The sequence below is a fragment of the Rasamsonia byssochlamydoides genome, assembly GCF_041956645.1.
Source record: "Rasamsonia byssochlamydoides strain NRRL 3658 unplaced genomic scaffold VTN77scaffold_43, whole genome shotgun sequence".
Classification (NCBI taxonomy): domain Eukaryota; kingdom Fungi; phylum Ascomycota; class Eurotiomycetes; order Eurotiales; family Trichocomaceae; genus Rasamsonia; species Rasamsonia byssochlamydoides.
In genome coordinates, this window is record NW_027192426.1 from 107,391 (window position 1) to 128,710 (window position 21,320).

General features: G+C 47.9%; 6 protein-coding genes across 6 annotated transcripts; 4 read left to right on the plus strand and 2 right to left on the minus strand.

Annotated features, from left to right (window-relative positions):
* Window positions 1–1,245: 1,245 nt before the first annotated feature.
* VTN77DRAFT_5885 (uncharacterized protein) lies at window positions 1,246–2,086 on the plus strand (the record flags this gene model as incomplete). The annotated part of the gene is made up of 2 exons (XM_069422101.1): window positions 1,246–1,344; window positions 1,397–2,086. The coding sequence occupies 2 exons, from the start codon at window positions 1,246–1,248 to the stop codon at window positions 2,084–2,086; spliced, it is 789 nt and encodes a 262-aa protein (XP_069276598.1).
* A 553-nt stretch (window positions 2,087–2,639) lies between these two features.
* Window positions 2,640–4,226, plus strand: VTN77DRAFT_5886 (uncharacterized protein; the record flags this gene model as incomplete). The annotated part of the gene is made up of 3 exons (XM_069422102.1): window positions 2,640–2,681; window positions 2,755–3,267; window positions 3,336–4,226. The coding sequence occupies 3 exons, from the start codon at window positions 2,640–2,642 to the stop codon at window positions 4,224–4,226; spliced, it is 1,446 nt and encodes a 481-aa protein (XP_069276599.1).
* A 2,872-nt stretch (window positions 4,227–7,098) lies between these two features.
* VTN77DRAFT_5887 (uncharacterized protein) lies at window positions 7,099–7,945 on the minus strand (the record flags this gene model as incomplete). The annotated part of the gene is made up of 2 exons (XM_069422103.1): window positions 7,099–7,335; window positions 7,397–7,945. The coding sequence occupies 2 exons, from the start codon at window positions 7,943–7,945 to the stop codon at window positions 7,099–7,101; spliced, it is 786 nt and encodes a 261-aa protein (XP_069276600.1).
* Window positions 7,946–16,807: 8,862 nt separating this feature from the next.
* Window positions 16,808–17,266, minus strand: VTN77DRAFT_5888 (uncharacterized protein; the record flags this gene model as incomplete). Its single annotated transcript, XM_069422104.1, has 2 exons — window positions 16,808–17,020; window positions 17,099–17,266. 2 exons carry the CDS (start codon window positions 17,264–17,266, stop codon window positions 16,808–16,810), a joined length of 381 nt encoding a protein of 126 aa, XP_069276601.1.
* Window positions 17,267–17,621: 355 nt separating this feature from the next.
* VTN77DRAFT_5889 (uncharacterized protein) lies at window positions 17,622–18,011 on the plus strand (the record flags this gene model as incomplete). Its single annotated transcript, XM_069422105.1, has 2 exons — window positions 17,622–17,658; window positions 17,713–18,011. 2 exons carry the CDS (start codon window positions 17,622–17,624, stop codon window positions 18,009–18,011), a joined length of 336 nt encoding a protein of 111 aa, XP_069276602.1.
* Window positions 18,012–19,037: 1,026 nt separating this feature from the next.
* On the plus strand, window positions 19,038–19,352 carry VTN77DRAFT_5890 (uncharacterized protein; the record flags this gene model as incomplete). Its single annotated transcript, XM_069422107.1, has 2 exons — window positions 19,038–19,134; window positions 19,216–19,352. 2 exons carry the CDS (start codon window positions 19,038–19,040, stop codon window positions 19,350–19,352), a joined length of 234 nt encoding a protein of 77 aa, XP_069276603.1.
* Between the last annotated feature and the right edge of the window lie 1,968 nt (window positions 19,353–21,320).

Sequence of the window (21,320 nt, forward strand, 5' to 3'; positions counted from 1 at the left end):
CGTGCTTGGGTAACGTTGTACATGTACATGGATGTATGTACATACATACATACATACTTGGAAGTTGGATGGAGTACCTACCTATGTAGGTAACGAAGTTACTATGCACGTCAACCACAGGATTGACAGCAGTTGCAGTCAGAGTAAGTGTTGGGCGACGATCGTCCTGACCGGCTGGAAGTCAGCAGACAGATTTGAGACCAGGCCAATAAGTAACGGTACTCGATGTGAACAGTTCACTTCAGTCTGTTCAGTCAGGTCGGTTATTTTGACGCACGGACAACAGCAGCTGATTTACCGAAGGGTAGGATTATTTAGTCGCTTGGCATAGCATTCGGGTTGAAAAGGAAATTGCGGGGATGGCACTAACCCCATATTAGACTCCACGACTCACCAATAGCTACCTAGATAGGATGGTGATGTCTCACTTCGGTTCAGTTCCTGGGACATCACTGGCAAGTCGTCCGTCCCGGCATCGGAGATAACCTCGAAATTACAGGTCTGTTCCCCGAGGTGGCAAAATAATAACCTGTATTGTCATCAGATCGAACACTTCATCGCTTGTACGGAGCAGTGGCACTGGTTGGCGAGGATTGCTGAAGTGTAGGCAGTGCAGTACATTGTCAACCCGGATGCCACGATAGGGTTGCAACAACCGCACCTGAGTCAGACAGATAATCGCCGTAGGTACAAGTTAATTTGAGGTTATTGGGTTAGCTCAACGTTAAACTAACACCTGTTCTGTCAATGCTAAGGTCGCATGATGCGAATAACACCAATCGCAAACAAGGTCGCGAGAACGGACGCAGGGACTGGTCAGATTGCTGTATCCTTACTCCGTATGTACATACTGTACAGCAAGGCATGTCTCCTCTGCAGCGACGGGTTTGCATTTTACTTCCCAGCCAAGACACTAACTGTAGACGATGGTCAGCGACGCTGAAAATTTTCGGATCCTTGAGCCACTCCTGACGGCAAGCCAATGGAACAACAGACCAACCACTACCCCAGACCAACGATCCATGTCGGTCACCGTGTGAATTATTAGCGCCGTCCGTCGTTCCCCTGAATGCCCAAGCAAGAGTAGACATATATGACCAGAAGGTGGTCTCGTTATGATCTTTCGTTCGAATCCTCTGACTTAGTCTCACCCTCGTTTTCGACACTCGTTTGCTTACCTGCTTTCAAGTATCATATCATCAAGACAAGTTGTCTAACTGAAACATTGCACTCGTTCATTCAAGCATGAAGACTTCAACCATCGTCCTGGGCATGGGCATGGTCGCCCTGGCCCACGCTCAGTCCCAATGCTCGTCAGTCGCGCAAGCAATCCCTTCCTGTGGGGTACGTTTCACCTTCGCTGGTGTATATAGTAGGAAACAACTGACCCCAGCAGACTTCGTGTCTGACATCTGCGGCATCTGCTGTCGGTTGCGCCTATACCGACTTTGCCTGCCAGTGCAGCAGCTCCCAGTCTGCGGCCATCCAAAGCCTGGCAGTGAACTGCGTCCTCAGCGCCTGCGGTGCTCAAGCCCTGGCCGTGCAGTCCTCTGCGGAAGCAGTCTGCTCCTGCGTCTCGTCCGTCGGAACTGCAACCGCAACCAGCACCCCGACGGCCACTTCAGCTGCTTCTTCATCGACCAGCACATCGGCGTCGCCCGCATCCACTCCGTCCTCAACGGTCCCGCAGTCGACCGGCGCTTCGTCGACATCCACCCCGACCAGCACGCCAGGCGCTGGTGAAAGTTCTTCCAGTACTTCCACAAGTACGTCCACGACTGGTGGAGAAACTTCCACCTCCTGCATTTCTTCTGGCAACAGCACTACCACTGCTGAATCCTCTTCCACGTCTGCCGGACAGTCTTCGACGGCTACTGGAGGCTCCTCCGGCAGAAACTCCACTGCCACTTCTGGATTCTCGTCCGCTCCTGGAGGGTCTGGATTAGGCGCCACCGGCTCTACTCCGGTATCTCCTCCACCCAAAACCTCGAGCGGCGCTCCCATTTTCACTGGCGGCGCGTCCGCTATGGTGGGAACCTCAGGGGGTATCATTGCCGGCATTTTGGCCATGGTAGCGGCCCTCTAAATGAGCAGGCGGTATCCATACTACCACAGAGACGGATCCCAATGCAATCATGCAATGTCTTTGCATCGTTTAATGTTGGAATATGTTAATGTAAGCGCAGCTCCTGCGCAAGATTGACGAAATCGGACGGGTAATCGTTGTTGAGAGAGTACTTTGACAGTACTTTGATTATGCCTGACTCTTAGTCATTATGAGAGATACCTTCATTAACCAGTTAACAGAAAAACGAGAAAAAAATGCGATGAGGAAACCTGTCAAGTTTGTAACAACTAATAGTGGCACCGAAATAGGGTGCAATCTCAGTGCGACTGCCATCTTTCCAGACAGGATAATGGTTCTTTGATGCAGAATGCTAGAAAACCATGGTCAACAGAACTGACGTAGATATCGAACTGTAGGTTGGAGTCTCATGAAAGTTATCTCGATCGCAGATCAGTCGACAATCACGCCATCGCGATTCACGTGATGCTTCCATTCTTGGCGACGTTCAGACCAGCTGTCAACACAGCTTAACAATCAGTATACCTGTTTAAGACATTGACGGAGATAACTCATGAAAACCCGCTGTTACGCGTGTAGACGGATCAGACTCAAGGTTGGTCCGCTAGCCATCTTCAATTGGTACAATTCCAACATCTACAATACATGTATCTAAACTCACAGCGCAGTGCGATGGCGCGCGACCAGCCTGTGGTCGATGCACGGCCAACCAGAGAGAATGTCCCGGCTATCCAGATCCAGTATTCAGGTCCATGAATGAGGCCTCGAGAAGGCGCGCCCTGCGGCTGAAACGACCCAATGGTCATTGCTGTGGTCCTCCGCAGGGGTCATCTGCTGTGTCAGCCCCAATCTCTATGTCGAGGAATTGGGAGCAGGAGGCCGTTTGCTATTTCTTCTCAAGATTTGTCGTGCCGTCCCCGAATCCGGCCTTGTCGGAAGGCTGTCTCTGCTTTCTGCCGGAGATGTATCGTTCCAGTTGTGATCATCTCCAACTGAGGGAATGTGTCTCAGCCGTTTCCCTCTACCTGTATGGAAGACGCGCTCGTATGCCGGACTTGATCTATCGAGCTGGCGAAGTCTACGGGAATGCATTACGTCTGACGGCCAGAATCCTCCAGGATGCGGCGGCTGTGAAGAGTGACCAGACTCTGGCTGCCATTTTCCTTCTCTCACTCTACGAAGTAGCCTTTCAACATCCCCCTCTCCACAGGGAAATAGTATAGTGATGTATTGACTAACCATGCTATAGATTATGGCTTCTGAGGAGCCCTCCTCTCAACTACCGCATAACGACGCTCAGGAGCGGCTTGTCGATGCCGGCGGGCCATTTTATTGTCGTAGCTCAGCTGGCCAAAATCTGTGCCGGATGGTCCGCACGAGACAGCAGATGAGCCTGTTGACTCTGCAACTTGCTCCTCGTGCATATTCCACTGCTGAGATTGAGACGCTATTCCCTTCCCGTGCCGCCTCTCATCTTTTTATTCTCCTTCTGAAAGTAGGCAACATCAGCAGCGAGATCTCGAACCTCACGACAGCAGAGGTGGTAGATCACGATCGTATGGCCGATGTTTTGCAAACTGCCCTGCACTTGAATGACGATCTTCTTTCGTGGCAAAGCATGGCATGGTCGCATCCAGATTACGGCATCGCCAGTTCACGTCCTTACAGCACCCGTCGGGGAGGGCCTGCGCATGCCTATACCTTTCATAGCCTCCTGTACTCCGTTTTCTGGCTCCGCCTGTGGAATGGACGCCTGCACCTGCTGCAAGCTATATCAGACGCTCTTCGAGCATGTCCCTCGCTATCATATATATACCCGAAAGGATCTGCAGGATTGAGTCATTCTCGACGGACCGTCGTAGACGATCTGTCTGCCATAGTTCCTTATCTTCTGGGAGAATTTGCGAGCGAAGAAACGCGAGGCAGGCGCGATGGGGCCCCGGCTGTGGAGGATGTGCTTGTCACCTGGACGTTGAATTTAGTAGGACAAGCCTCCTTGTTGGACCCGGACAGAATGGACTGGGTTCTGGAGTGCTTGACGCGAGTGGGCATCAAGCATGGAGTAAGAAAGGCGCTTGTCTTGAAGCAATCACTGCAGGGACGAGTTCTGAGTGCTGGTCGAATATATGGTGCAGGCTGAAAGCACCCGAAAGAGAATAGCCTTCTTTGTTCAACATTGGAGTTGTCTGAAAGAAATGTACAACAATCTATAATGATTCTCTTCCCCCTGCAGGAGCTATTTTATTTCCTAAAAACTTTGCGTCGTGACGATGATCCGGGGCACCGTTCTTATTGGCCGTTTCTGATACGACGTCGACGGTTCAGTATGTGCCCCGTTTTTCTTTTCTTTTCTTTTCTTTCTTTTTCCTTTACTTTCCCGGACCTTCATGGCTATTGAGCCCTGGTGGGGAAATGAGTGGAAGGAGAGGAGGGGAAAAAAAAATCAATCTCTTCTTGGGGCGGAAAATGAAACAAGCTGAAGTCTGGAAGGAGATTCAGATGCAATCAAATTACTCGACAAGTCAAGAGTGAAGAAAAGCTACGTTGCATATACTCCAGACTACTGTTCATTTCACTTGCTCCGTGGAAAATGGGGTCACTGGAACAGGGTCTGCGTGCGCCTTCCTTATACGGTTCTGCCACGACGTGCTCCTCCCTCCTTCCACGGGTGTTTCAACTCCAGCAGGCAAAATCTCGACTCGTCCATCTTCAGAATCGTTCCTTTTCCCAACGCTGAGGCAGACGTCTAGTCTAGACAACATCTGCAAAGTATCTGAGAAGGCAACTTCACTTTAACTCGTCAGATAGTACCGTGCAAATGCAAGTCCACCCATCAACCACAGGAACATTATCTAACTGCTGATGCTATTGTAGGCCCGTCATCAAAATCAGAAAGAGCAATCGCCAGGAGGAAAGACGAGGAGAGCGAAAAGGACAAAGTGGTCTCCAACCACGTGAGGAGTGAGGCCTGACTCTCCATCCATAATGCTGACTCTAGACAATTGCAGACCGCTCACGATGCCCCCGATGCGGTTCGCTCTCCCATCCAGGGGAGTGTCGGCCTCCCTGCCGAGGCTGCGGAAAACGGCACTTGGGAATCTGTCGCGCATTCTGCGTGTTCTGCCACATAATGGGCCACTCGCGGGCTCTCTGTCCAGTGTTCAATTCCCCAGATGGGTACTTCACCATAACCAACCAGACTCAGTTCACCAGAATTGATCTGCCGGGCTTGACTATTCGAGGAATGCATCCCTACCGTCGCCGCTCCTCCTACTCCATCGATATGCACGGAGCAGGGCACTTCTCCTCTGGCAACACCGCTATCATTACTCCTAGTAGGAACGGCACCCAGCACATCTATGTCCAAGGTAATGCCATGGTTTCACCTCAGCCTCTGCCTAGCACTGAGACTGCTGGACTCCTCGACAAACCACAAGATGGACGTGATAATCTGAAGTCAGAAAATGAAGATGCACTCCTTGCCAATTTCTATCGAGTTAGTAGCTTCTGATTCAACTCGAATGGCCACCCGAGAGGAAGAGTGGAAGAGCGGAAGAGCGGAAGAACGGAACGACAGAACTGTCCGTATGAGTGAGTGAGAAAGAGTGAAAATGAGAAAAAAGTGGTCACGACGGACAAAATGGAGAATATTGAAGATCCTGTATCCCTTACACGATGCATTTTTTTTTATAACTTCCTTTGTATATTACACAACGTGGCATAGCTCGACTGACTGACTGAGTGAACTTCCTCATTAATTATCTCTTCCACAGAACGCACTGTAGAGAGAGGATAACAGAATAGATAGTCCAACCTCTATGTCTCTATGTAGATGAAGAATTCATAATTTTCATTTTTTTTTTCAACGTGATTATTAATTGATTGTTTCCATTAGCAATAGCAAGCAAAAAAAAAGGAAACCCCATCTCGTGTCATTCATTCACCATCTATTTACCTATAAAGGATCCAACTCGATTCGGCTCGACTCGAGTCTATTCGAGAATATACACCAATACATGCATTCTAGCTACATATGTGCATACCTAACCTAGGTAAATACGCACTACATACACCACTGAATACTACGATCTCTCTATATCCCCGACTATCTATCTATCTATCTACGCAAAAACGCAAATACAGCCCATTTATTTACGCACCGCTTTCTCACTTAGAGAAAACTGCTAGAACGGGCGGTTTCCCAGAGTTGAAGGTTCAGGATGAAAATAAAAGGGAAAGGAATGCTAAAGGGGGAAAATGGGGAAGATAGGAAAAGAAAAAGATGGAGTGATTAATCTACCTAGCCATGGATGTTGTCATCACTGTAGGTGAGGAATTTTGTCCGCAAGCAAGAGCGGACAGACTAGACTGCCTTAAGTCAACAAACAGAGACGATGGAGACGATCAAGACGATGAAGATGATCTATTTGACTGCCTGGTAACTATCTAGACCTCCTTCCTAGCTTGACAAGACCATACTAACTAAACACGATGGTTCTTGCTACAGAAGACAAGATCAGACCCATGAGAATAAAATTTACAGAGCAGACTGATTATGTCATATACAGGCCCAAACAAAATCCTGCCAGGGTCGATAAGTGCCGGTGTGATCGAGTCTTGCACTGCTTACAGGTTGTGTTCTCGGGCCAGCTGTTTGTTGCAAGGAATAGCTCTTCCCAATGCCGCTGGGGCCGATGATTGATGTGTACGGTGCGACGTGTTGTACAGTGCGTAGAGATGAACAATTTCTTCGAACACTTTCTCCGTTATGTGGAAGATCCCCTTGCACCGCTTGTGCCACAGTATTGTGACAAATGGCCAGGAATACCACAAGACATATCTTCCTATAATCTGTGGATGTGGCTCCTGTTTGAAAAACATGGTACTGAGAAATCCATACAGTACCTTAGTATGGTACATGTACTTGGCAACTTGACCTGAGGTAAAGCAGAGCCACAAAGAAATTAGTAAGTAGTTCATATAATTAGATGAAGGATCATACTCTGGCTAACTTACCCAGGTAGTTCCTCAAAGTAGGAGTCCACCCAATGGCTCTTGACAATGAATGCACCCAAGGAGTTTTTATCTCCCTCAAAGTGGGTGGCCCCTAGGTCTGTTATGCAGACGATATCCGGGATTCCGCCAAGGTTGGGGTCCAGATAGGCCTCGGCATCTGCAAACCGGACCCCTAACCCTAGGGATCGGTACAATGCAGTCATCACATGGCCGATGTAATGATTAAACCGAGCCTGAACCGAGACCTCATTTCCACAGAAAAGCTGCTCCCTATGACGCTCATCGGCCGGGTACTATCTCGACGGATGGCGAGTTCAACACCTGGCCACGATTCCGAGTGCCGTCTTTCTGACCGCGGAGTGAGGAGGTCAACTCGTTCGTATCACGCTCCAGGAACACCTCGAACGCATCAAATTGATCGTCTTCATCTCTGTCCTTGCGATCGTCGTCGGAATCGGCACCTGGTTCACCAGCTCCCATACCCGCTGCTTTGCTCACCTTTGCTGGAGAAGGTTTAGGCCTCTGATCATGAGACTCTGGTTCTTGTTCCGGAGATCTGTCGCAAACATGTCGACCCGATTTTGAAATGATTCTCGATGAGCACGATAACGTGAAGTCCTGGCCGACAGTATCCCTTGGGAGAGCTGTGTCATTGGGAGTTCGGCACTCGAATTCATCAAAAGCTTTGCTGATATTTTTCTTTTCTGCCGCTGCATATAATACTCTCAAGATGGGAAATTCTGGATCGAGTTCATGCAAACTCTTTGCAAGAGCTTGCATTGGAATGTTTGTCGGAGCAACCATGAGCACATGAAGACCAGAATACGCGCAGAGTAAGGCCATAGCTGCCTGTACGAGGGTCTCCCCACATCTAAAGATCCCTTCGATCAAACCAACTGGAATTTCCAGCAGATCGAATGCAGGCACTATATCTTCTGAACCATTGATATAGTCCAGCATGCCCTTGTTTGTTCCTTTTCCTCTGGTCGGATGATGTAGTTGTCAGTCGGGGCAAATTTCCACCGGAGGACGGCAATCCATGTTCCTGCAACGGTGCACTCGCTATCCTCCTTCTTCAGCATCGTATGCATGTTGTATGCCTGTCACCGCGTAGAACGAAAGTCGATCAGGTATATATATTCTTTGCCCATGATGTAAGCTGTGACCAGGTCGCCATTTGTTTAGGGGTCATGAGCCAGCCAGAGTACACAGGGCCGGTCTGTCTTTTCCTGACCGTCTGGGAAGGTTATTGGAACTCCTTCATCGACCCAACCGCAATGGAGGTCCCTGATAATCCCATCGTTTGAATCGTTGCTTTCAATAGATCTGCAAAGACTTTGGTTGCCCTTTCGTGCGTTCCTGAAAGCATTTGGACAAGCAAAACCTTTGCTTTAAAAACAAAACAGATTCGACAGTGACATATTGATGAAATCATCAGAGATTCTCTGAACCACACTGTCTGGGCCGTCCAGAAACACGAAAAACTGATTTTTGATCCTTTTGGCTTGGAGACTTTGCTTTCCAGATCAGGAATATTCGCGAAGTGGTACTGTGGTGTTATTTCGGGAGTGTCGCAAGAAAGTCTGCAGAATGAGACTCTCCGGGAAGGCTGATCAGGTGGAGATGGAGCATGTAGTGCAACGAGGAGAGGTTCTCCCCCACGTGAATACCATCTCATACTCCATGAAGCGAGGAAACAAGCCTAGGAGATAATGAGATGATGGAGATGCTTAGTCAACTGCTTCGCATGTTGGCCTTGTGCTTTCGATTCCATGCGAGATGCTCAAAAGGATGGTCCGGTTGTGGTGTATGCTTCTCTTGCTTAACGATGAGTCGATCTGTTCGAGCGAAGTCCTCCTCATACGTCTCCATTTTCAGAATCAACGCTGTCTCGAGGAGTCCATTTTTCAATTGCAGGCAGCTTGCAGAGACTGAGGGTGTCTGCATACTGGTTCGTACGCTCGTTCAGCTGAAGACGGATGATCAGCTTCTGACGCAAAGCCAACCATCCCTCCAGATTCATATAGTCGTTAAGAAAATCCCTGATGGTTCTGAAAAGTAACACGTGTTCATGTACTTCAGGCCCGATATTTATTGTGCCACAGGTCTTCTGATGGGCGGCGCCATTGCCGTCTTGAGAAGACTTTGTCTTGGGGATAATATAAACCCATGCGTCGCAGTTAGACGTTCAGTGGGGAATATCCGCCCTTCGCGTCAAAATATTTTCCCAACCAGGTTGTCGTCGTTCTGGAAAAATCGGGTCGATCTGAACGCCGTTCGTATTGACGGCATTCTGGGGTTTCCCACGGGATGTAAACCGAAAATGCTACCAGGACTAAGCGGAAATAGTTGCTTTCTGTCGTCCATACGAATTGTTCCTTTGATTCCAAAATGGTATCTTCACGAAGTCGAGGCAATCCAGACATTGGGTTCAAGCGTCTGGTCTCACGATGGTCTGGATCCATTCTGTATCAGACTGAATCTGACGCCGACATCCTTTGATGCATCCCAGATTGAAGTAAAACTCGACGCGGAGATTGTTGTTGATGAGGTTGTTGCTGCCAGCGATAGAGGCAGTTGTTGCAGTTCTGGCCGATGCCGCCAGAGATGCACATGCGAAAGGCCGCAAGATGCTGAATCGCGTTCCAGATCCCTGTGACCTCTGCTTCGAGGCTTTGGGATGTAAAGGCCTGGATCTCTCTCCAAATCGATTGAACCGAGTAACACTATAAAAAACACCAGAAAACAGTCAATATAATTATGATCGACAAACAACAGAAACTGTTCCTGGGATGTCACTCTGAGCAGGCTGATATCCTCGTGCAGCCATCTTTGGAGGAGTTCAATTTGATACTGACTGCTGGCCGGGTTTGTGCACCACAATGGGCTTTCCTTGGTGATCTGGAGTTTTTCATCGATGGTCCATGTGATCCTTCATTCCCGTGGATATGAGCAAGAAATGGGCGTCATCCAGGACCAGGCAGCGCAGAATATCAAGGTCCATGATCCGACCGGACGTTCCCACGTAAGGTCGCAGGAAACCTCTTTGTAGAGCTTCGAAGAAGAATTCTTGATAATGATCATAAATCCCCCGGGGCTTGCAAAGCCCAGAACCCTAAAGTATAGCGCATACTTCAATGTCAGCATGGAACTTGGGTGTTGTCAGTAGTCTTGCATCTATCAGCTACCTGGGAGGAGCACTTACCAATACCTCCATTCCGGCTTGAAGGCAGCATTCGCATTTTGATATAAAGAGGAGTATCCGACTGTAGCCAATAAATCCGGCTCGCTGAGAGTCTCGACCACAGTGAGATGGAGGGTATAAATAATAATGTTGAAGTTGGACTGTTCCCGATATAATGCTCAACTGCAGATCGGATAGATGGAGTGATGGTCGGAGTTTGACATGCCTTTCTTTATATGAAAAAAGACGGTGTAGGTTATCATCAAGCGGATAAAAGATGGCAATCGTTGAGCAGGCTGCCTCCATAGTACAGTAAATATATATATAATAAGAAAAATCAGAAGAAAAGAGAAAGAAGGAAAGAAAAGAAAAGAAAAGAAACTGGACAATATGTGGAAGTCTGAGATTGATGTCGATGGAGACGGGGAGGATGGGAGGATTATAGAGACAGGGAAACTGGGAGTAATTCACCAAATTACATTAAGCAAGCAACAATTTCAGATAATTAACCAAGATATCAGGCAGGAGAGTCACCGCTGCAAATTTGGACATTCACAGAGTCAAATTGGTTGCCTTAGTGGAGGGAATGCATTTGGCACTTCACGACCCTAGGGAGTTTGCTCTACTTGGGAATTCACTGCAGGATGCCATCGCTCAGGCACTGGTATGCAAGAAAGCAACGGCAAGAAAGTCACTGCAAGCAAGCGACTGTAAGCAACCGACTGCAAGAAAGCGACTGCAGGAAAGCGAGATCGGCTAGCTTACTTTCCAATGTGGTTCCTGCAGCTATCCAAGGATGCCAACATGATGAACAAAGAGATTGCCAAGTTGCAGTGGAAACGTTCAAAAAAAGACAGAGGGCAGGTAGGGAGGGCTTACGCTTTCAAGGACACAAGCTTTAAAGAGAGTACCAGTGAAAGGAGGGAAAATACATCGAAAAATACAGATACTTACAAACAAGAACAAGGAAACAACCGTCATACAAGAGAAAGGACAGATAGGGTTCACGGTATAGCCAAGAAGGCAATAACCCAAGCCAGCAATGAAGCCTCTATGCAGTGATATGCTGCTGTTGTCGGCAAATTCTACAACAAATAGATCATATGAAATGCCTAGATTTGTAATTATTCCTCGATTGCTTTTCTGCCGCGGATTAGCCATGGGCCTTGATTACCTGTCTGTCTACACGGAGGCCAAGATGTGTAGGTCCATGTACATGCTATACGACAAGTAGGTTGGATCAAATAAGTACCACCTACAAAACCCATACTTCAATTGCTTCCAGAAAAGCTTTCCCGTCCCTTACACATGGCTATTTTGTGGAATTACACTGTACAGCTTTCAACTCCGGAAAATACCGACAAGAGTGCAAAATGGTACTGTATAATCCGGGGCTTGCCGTTACACTACTGAATTCCAAAATATTATTGCCTATAGTCCAGATCCAGATCCCTTCTTACCTTGGTGAATATTACACAGATGGAGGATTGGCGACCTGCAGATATTCACTTTGCTACTGCAAATTATTAACAGCTTCCAGTCAGCCCAAGGCCAGTATTCACTGTCACTGCTCTGCTCTGCCACCTCGCCTATAAATAAAGCTTCGTTTCTTCGCTTTATGTTCCTGTTCCTTCTCTTCTTTTATCCTCCCCCTCTCGCTCCTATCATACACGCTGCCTCTCCAATGATATATATATTTATATCCAGGTCTAAGCCTCCTTCCTCTTGCTCTGCCATCCTTGTGCATTCTCACTTACTCCGGAGATGCTATTTCATTTCAACTCACCATGCGAAGTCCGAAGAAAATGCCACGCCTCAACGTAGAGGGACAGAGGTCAGTGTTCCTCTAACAGATCATCGAACAAGACCCTGTCGATTTTGTCCGTCGTCGGAGTCTTGAGAAAATGGAGAAACTCAATCCCCTTCATCATCCTCTTTGTTTTCGTCTTCGGGAGTTCCAGCTAGACGACCGGGCTCTTCGAAATCAGTCCCTTATGATGCGAGTCCTCTCTTGCCCAAGGCTTACTCCGACAAGAGGATCTACTGTTTCGCCCTGAAGTTCCCTCAGGGACTGAGAATTGTCGATTCCTGATCACACCATTCCTCAGACGACCGATGCGCTTGCTTTGGTTGGACCCTGTGCTAGCAACAACCTCGTCAACAACCAGTCCTGCTCATGCAGGCCATTAGCCGTGCACGCCGACCCGGCTTGTCAAAGTGTACAACTACTTAAATTTGCCCCTGCCGGCGTGAGTATCCTGCAAATATCGTCCCTTCGAAGGCTGACTGTGATAGGCGCCGGTGCAGGTGGCCATCTACATGCACCATGCGGCTTTTTCACTCTGTTGGTGGTTCTGTACCGGAGGTCTCCTTGCATATCATTCCAGTTGTATGCTGACCTTTGTAAATAGGTTGGGACTGTTCCAGGTGCCCCTCAGGTCTATCTGGGCAATCTTTACGGGATGTCAGATTACAACCTCCTACTAGCAACGGATGTCAACAACTCAATGCAGTCCTGGCTATTGACCTTCTTGCTTGCGTCTACTTTGCGGGCGGGTTGGCAACTGCAGACACACTAAAAAATTCGAGGATGCACTCTATGAGAGAGTCTCTGCTAAGAAATTGGTTGAGTTAGTTCTGATATATTTCATTGCAGGGTAAAAAGAGACTAATAGGCAGTGTTTAACAGGCAAGTCCTTAATCTGGTCTTCCCGGAAGACAATACCGCAATGAAACACGCCGGCTTCAAGACGAAGGAGACACTCTTCAGGAAAGCATCGATGGTCTTCCACGATTCTATTGAGCGGGTCGTACTCCGCAGCGAGCGTTGACGTTCTTCGACAAAGGAATACAGAGCTCCAGAAGAATAGCGACAATCTTCAACGGCAGAGCTCGCCGATCTTCACCTTATAGGTTTCTTTCCCTCGCTTGTACGCTATAAGAGACAATGCCCTCATCCCAGATGTTCACATACCGACAAATGGAGTGCTTCCTTCGAACTGATCCACTTGAGCGCCAAAGTCCAGTAGTCAAAGTGATCTCATTGCGGCTGCTAGACCAAGCTAAAAGGACAATCGGGACTCAGCTCTCTGCGTATGTTGATAACACCAACTCAATTTACGCCTATAACTGGAAATTGCATGTGCTTGTGGCTATATGTCCGGCAAGCCAAGGTCCACAGCAAGCAGCCAGAAGGTATTGAAGACCCATGAGGGTTCTGGACATACCACCAAATGAGCCAACAACTACCCACAATGTGATGTCCATACTCTCGGTCGGAGTCCTGGAGTTCCTCTGCACTGCCGCTTGTCTTCTGGTGTAAAGCCAGAACCATGCATCGGTAAGCCCAATATTTTCTTAGATATATCCTTCTATTGGTATCGATAACAAAAGCTCACATAATTATTTTAAGATATCCTACTACACAACCTCTTCGGCCATGGCCAGACTGCCTTGGTTATGGACACGCCCTGCAGGTACACCAGAACGCTCTTATGCGGCGAAGCTCGGAGAATTATCCAGCGCCTGCCTCCGTCTTCAGATTTCATCTCACCATCAACAAAAGCATCCAACTGTTCCATTGCATGGGATATCGAATGTCCATTAACCCGCGTCGACTTCTTCCCACTATACAAAGTCCGAGGGCCAGAGAGAGTCGCTTATCTTCGCTTCTGTCCAGACATGGTTTTCCTCCCAGGGTATTCCGAGATATAAAATCTCTGTCGAAGATATCTGCAAACCAGGATACACTGGTAGCAATTAACGAACAAGTCGACCCCGAACATTGAAATTAATCAACGGACAATGACATGGGCACCAATCTACTTCCACTGCTTGCAAAAGTTCGTCTTCACATTTGAACAAAGTTTACAGCCTTCGACGTTGGAAAAATGCCAATTCGAAACAGCGATCCGAGTTCGACAAGTTGCTTTCCTAGCTTAATCGTTCGGGGATATCCACTCTTCGACGACGACAATATGCACCATGTTGTCGGCCTGTCCTGTTGCTGAGATACCATCATTCCTTTGAACAGTCTTGAGGTACAGTCGAGCCACATCTGTCCAAGTTGTGACAAAAGATGACAGACAACCTGTTTTCAGCCAGCAGCAAGCGACTTGAAGATAAGCCATGTAGGACGGCACGGAGTCTGCCAAGGTTGTCGAGCTTTTATGCGTTCAGATAGGAACAGTACATACACGTATTTGTGGCCCGGCTAGAACGTCACGCCACCAAGTTCACCTTTCTGGAAATCCAAGCGCGCGTTCCAAAAAAAAAAAGATGGGAAAAAATGGAGGAAGAATACGCACGTTGCCGGAGCTATCTACGACTACCTATGTTTTCTCTGCACAGGGTCAACGGAATCTACTGGAAAATGGAATCGCCGATCCACGTTGACTGGTGAGGCATTACATGCCAAGGTGGAAGAAACCCAATCGGTCGACGGACGAGGCCACAAGGATGGCAATGGGAAGCTTGCAACCCGAGTGATGGACCTTCAGTTACTCTCAAAGCCCATCAATCGTACAGGTTTTGAGAAAAGCATCCGAACAGCATCCAAATTGTTGGCATGTTAGACGATATTTCAGCTTACAGCAAGACGAACTCTGCTCTGTTGGGCTCGTGACATCCCTGCAGGCAATTTGGGTTGTCGATCTTGTCATCCCCGTCTATATACAGCCCTAATCCCGGACAAAGTCGAAATGCTCGCAGTTGCGTCCAGATTGATGATCCTGTCAACGCCGTTCCGTTTCCTGTCTTCAGCCAACAAGATCGGAATATTTTAGACGTTATTCAAGGATCTTCCCCAGGAGGGGTTCTTCGCAGCCAGGTCCGCGGCCAACCCGGTTCCTGACTTTCTGTGCCTGGTACAAACCCCTGTCGGGCTCGCGAACGGGCTTAGTGGTTTCCATCCATGCCTTGTCACTCGTGACAGACTACAATCTTACAGGAAAGATCAGACCATTTCGTGTTCGCCGACGCGAGCCTCCTGCTGGTGAGGCTTGTTCAGGATGCCGGCGCGCGAGGCACAACCTGAACAGGTTGTCCTTCGCATCGTGCATTTCAGAATTGTTGGTTGGGGCGACTATAATGACGTCCTCGACGGTCATTCCCTATTTGTCTTAGGGTTCCATTATTTTTCGACAGGCAATCCGAAGCAGGATACAGGAACTGGTGTCTCGCAGGATGCTCAGCAAGCCATTGCCGAAGGTTATGAGTATCTCTGGACAAAGATAGCTGCTCGCAATCTGCTTCTATTCTCTGGAGAATCACCTATGACGGGGGACTCACTCCAAGTTCTTTCAGGTGCAGTTCACTATCCAGACCAAGCTAGTGAATACGCAGTTCCAAATAACTGCAATGTTCTGGCAGGGGAAAACAAACACCAGTATTTATCCCTGTATCTCTTTTTGTCAATTTTAAAGTAGGTACTGACTTTTATATTTTTCTACTAGATTATACAAGCAACTTGTTTATCAAACGAACCACCGTGATGTTGACAATGTTCTCCTCCAAAAAGAGAGCTTCCGTTGTACACATCCCTATGGAGCTCTTCGCTTTGGTTGGCTGTGCGATCAAAACCCGTCTTACAGTCTGTTTCGAGAACTTCAAGACACCTCTTCGCCCTCCACTCCTGCATGGCGATCAACTATCACTGGTAAGTGCCTTTGTCTTCATTGTATATACGAAGTTTTGCTAACAGCGGATATCAAGTTTCTCTTCAAAACAAATTTCCAATCCTGCCTGTCTTTGGCTTCGTGATCGAAACTTTCGACTTGAAGACAATGGTAAATCAAGTCAGCCTATTGGCCTACCTGCAGGCGGCACTGCAGGCAGTGCCTGTTCCATACATCGGACAGAGCAGGAACAACACTAGAAATGCGAGTTATAACTATAAGTATATCAACAACATATTTCCTTGGCCAGCCTTTACCCTACAGACAGTCCTAGTGAGGTATTGCCCTCCTCATTCGGTCTCCCGAGATGCGTCTCTTTATTGTTGTTAATCCCAATGAGGAGCGAACGGGAGGAGAACAAATGGACGTCAGCATATCAGATGATATTGCCGACTTGCACTTCTGCAGATTTGGGCTCTTTTATTATTGAGAGCAACGGAAAAGTATGCTGTCTTCCAAGCTGTGTGTATACAATGACTTACCAGGCACTTCTTCGCAGGACAGAGAAAGAATCGATAATGACGTTCAAGTTCTACCTCACAACAAACCCTTCGTCTTTCTTTCGCGACTCGGCTACTGGTATGACTTGTGGCATGGTTGCTCTATCATAGCTTGTCGACAGCTACTAGGACCGGTGTCACTGCTCCCCCATAGCTTGGATTATATACAACTCTTCTGCGCGAGAACACTTACAGCGACTTTCCACAGTAGCAGATATACAGATCGGCCAGAGACAGCAATGGAAATTGGACGCTCTTCATGGGCGGAATTTATTGGTCTTGGTTCGAGAACGAGACAACACCACCATGAATCCATCACACTTCAAACCCGACATTCAGTCACGCACTAGGGTGTTCGTCCGACACAGAGACATGGATCGATAGATGGTACTATCTCCGATCTCGTCAAGCGTCTCATCTCGCTGACGAACGCAGATCCAGACGTAATGCCCTTCAAGATCATTGGAGTTATCACATACTCGATTTCTGCAATGATGAATCCAGTCAGTGGCACGCCGACTTGGGCAACGGTTTTGTCGTCTCCTAAGCAAGGCGTCGGCTGTTTGCTTGATATGACTCGTTTCTGGGAACACGGATCTGTCTTTAATCACCTTGTGAGAGTCTCCAAGCAACTCACTGTTCGGATGTTGACAAAAGCCTGCGATCGCTGTGCTGCGATCTTCCCTTCCCAGAACTTCGGGGGTTGTGATATCATTACCCCGGTCCAAGGCAACCAGATATGGAACGTGCCTTCTGGACCGTCAGGGTTATTCCAGACCCGATTCCAGGCTGCTTCGATGTTCATTAGTTGGCCGCTAAATGCGGCATCCCGCTACGTTAATAATTCTCACTTGGCAAAACATTAAGACCCATTTAATCCTGCTGAGGGGATTTTTTTTTTTTGAGAAAGGCGAATACACCGACGTCCTCCCTCCAGATGAGAATTGAAGACCAGTCCCACCGGTATCCGGAACTCGCAAAAGAGTAGACACCAAGGTCTATTGTTTCCAGAACGACAAGCAGCTCAAACTTTATGCGGAGTTCAAAAAAGGCTCGCATGCGTCGATCGCAATCCTCCTAGTTATTCATTTCCAAGTGCTAAAGGAAAGCAAAACAAGAAACCCTTAGACCGGGTTCGTTGAAGATTTGGCCTGGACACTATGGCACCCTTGGAGATTGCACCTGATTGTGTCCTTGGTATGTTGGATCGTTCCTATGACTCAACTATTGCTAATCTATTGAATTGAGCAGGACAGGTAGCTCGTTACATGGACGACTACCGAACCATGTGCCGGTTCCTGGCCACTATGGTACTCTCAGAGATTACAAACTTGTCCTTGGTTGGATCATTCCGACAACCGAATTATCTATTGAATAGACGAGGAGAGGTACCTCGGTATATGGACGACTACCGAACCATATACGGGTTCCTGACCACGTATGATGAGAACCATATTCCTGACTGGGTTGGTGCTTGGACCTTTGAGAGATCGATCGCACCAGTGATTTATTTAGCACACCATGACATTAATTTCTCTCAGCCCAGCTAACAGCTCTCTGGGTTTGCCAATAATTGTCCTTGGTATGTTGGATCATTCTGATAACTGAACTATTGCTAATCAATAGAGCAGGACAGGTAGCCCGCTATACGGACGATTATCGGACCATGTACAGGTTCCTGACTACATACAATCAGACGATATTCTTGAAAAGGACATGACAGACAGCCAGTCGTCACTGACTTCAAGCGCACAATTCAGCCGAGTGGTTAGTGGGCATTCTGTACACTCAGCGGCGAACCCGAAAAAGGTACCTGCAATGTTCTCTCAATCGCCGAGCGAGGACTATGTCAACGTCGCTGTCGTCAGCTTCTTGGCCTGGACAGGTGCTTGGACCTTCGAGAGATCATCACCAGTGATTTATAAATTTCTTACACCATGACGTACATCAAGTGCTCAGTTCAACTCAGCCAACGGCTCTCTTTGAGTCTGTCAATAACTGTCCTTGGTATGTGGATCATCCTGATCACTGGACTATTGCTAATCTATTGAATCAAGCAGGACAGATAGCGCGATACACCGATGATTATCGAACCATGTCCGGGTTCCTCACCACCTATAATCAAACAATATTCTTGAAAAGGACTAGACAGGTGCTTGGTGAGCAGTTTCGTTGATGACATCCTCATCTATTCGAGGGATGAGGGAGCATGAGGCCCATGTCAAGAAGGTTTTGGATCGATTACGGGAAGCAGGGCTGCAAGCTGACATCAAGAAATGCGAATTCCATGTCACCCTTTATCACGCCACGACGTTAAGCTCTCAACTCGGCAAATGGCTCTCTCTGAGTCTGCGAGAATGCATGTTCCATTTTGCAAAAGTTGCCAATAACGGTTTTGTTGATCCTGGCGTTATATATATAACCTGGAATGGATGGGATTCGAAGCAGAAATCCGACAGCGAACAGCTTCCATCATTGGCGTTCCCTGCAAACCTCGTTCAGCCAAACTTTCCAACATAGTTTCTATGTTGTAGGAAACGAGGCTGGAGTTACCATCACCAGCCGGATGACCGAGAATGTATTGCAGGCACTCGGTCCAGTCCAGTCCTTGTCGCGCCGGGCCTTATAAGGTGTGGATTTTGCAGATGTCCAGAAAAGATCGGAGAGAGTCTGGTAAGAAAAACTATGAAGAAACGCCCTTTTTTTTTTCTTTTCTCGGAGTTGGATAATTCTGACTACTCTTAATTTGGGCAGACCGACGGTATATATCTACATTCTTCCTGCGTGCAGACGGCCGGCAAAATCTAGTCGAATCGCCGACACGACATCTCTCCTGGGGAAGGACGACAAAATCACCTCATAGCTTGCTCGGGACCAGCGCATGCGCATGATCGATGATGACTTTGGCGAGGATCTGTACAATCCAGTCGAGGAGTGGAGACAAGCCATGAAGCCGGCAAGATGCGGCGGAAACGACTACAACTGGAAGAGCGAATCAAGCACCTCGAAAAGTCGCAAGAAGATGACTAGAAGCGTCAGGATAAGCATCATGAAAGCCTGCAGCGGGGGTACAAGAAATATCTGCTGACCTAGCAAGAGTTTGGGTCATCGTTCGTCGAGTGCTTGATGGTGATACATCAAAGATTGCTTTTGAAGCAGAAGTTCTAAATACCAGCGAGTGGCAAGGCAAACTTGGCAAATCACACCGTTCACACCATCCAAGGCCTGTATTCTGGATAACCTGGCAGAACAGTATGACCAGGCACAGGCACTTCTCGACGATATCCCAGTTTTTCAGAAATATCTCGACAGCATCCACCAACATGCTACTGGATGGCAATTCTCCACCGGAGGTGGTTGGTCATATCATATTATTACCAGGCCTCGAAGACTGTTTGCTGATATGTCTGCACTACAGTATACGCCTGAGAGAACGGCTCAGCAGAAGGGGAGATTGAACAGCTAGCTAAAGCCGACCTCTTGAAGAATCCTTCCAATATGACCGTGGCTGTGATCGCATATGATAGGAACTATTCTTGACAAGCTTGATGAGAGAGCACCTACGCTTGCTGGGCCTCTGAAACTGCCAAAGTACGGTACATATACGCAACATACAACTCACCATGTTGCTGGCAGGGGCTGTATTTTTTTTCCTTCTTCCTTGTCCATGCAAGGCATTCAGCCATGAAACGACCACAAAACGGCTCTGCTGTGGGACCTAGAGTTTGAACAGTTTTCTATGTTTTGTTACAAGATCTTTGGAGATCTTGCTCCCCGAGTTCACTCTGAATATTGGAACAACATGTGACGGTCCGAACTAGGCGGTGCATTAGGCGGTGAGGCATATGACCGGCAGAATCTGTGAGATATCTCGCTGGACCTCGTAGATAGCTTCTTTCTCCCCCAGCTTAGTCTCTTCGTTCTGAACTACTCATAGCTTCTAGATAGACCTACTAGCTAACGGGCTTTGGGTTCGTTACGCAACATTCTTTCCGTCGAATGCAACAAAACAGAACAGGTCCGCATGTTGTTTTGCCCTACCCAGGACGACACCTGTTGATCTTATCTGGGCTGCTCTGGCAAGACAACAGGGAACAAAAGGGCAAACTAGTTACGCGACTGTCTGGCTGATGGAACCAGAACCAAGATGCAGCCTGTTTGTCCCGAGAACTGACAAGGTCAAGCCAGAGACAACCAATTCAACCTAGTGTGAACACATTGAGAGAGAAGAGGACCCTTCTCTTTCCCTAGCGAGGGTCTTTCTTGCCAAAACTCACCCAGAGCAATCATGTTGCCCATTTCGTTGCAGACAGTGAGTTGAGTCCAAGCTTGACCAGATATTGCATCCGGACCATGCCTGCCATATTGACCCTCATGGCGCGCAGAATTTTGGTTAAAGAGATACCCTCCGTTTCCTGTGTTTACAGTTGATAACCCTGACGTCAAAAAGCCTTCTGTTAACTCCGTAAAAGGCAAGTTCCTCCAGTTCCTTTGGAAGGAAAAGGCAACTGTCTGGACCATGGGCTCTGTTTCCTGGTGCAGTGCTCTATCTTTGATCGATCTCCTGGAGCAATCAATCAACCATCCAAAGAATGCGCTTACCCTGTGCTCACTTATTTATGCGGAATTTGGAAGGTTTAAGCTAGTACTGCAAATACAAATGTCATAACGTCCATCTACTTGCTCGATGTCGCAATGTCAAATGTTGCGACACTCCCAAAAGAACACCACAGTGCCACTTCGCGAACGTTCCTGATCTGGAAAACAAAGTTAAAGCCAATCAGCAAGATCTCCAAGCCAAAAAGACCGAAAAGACTGCATGGCGACGGCAAGTCAACACCCATCATTAGTTGACTCTC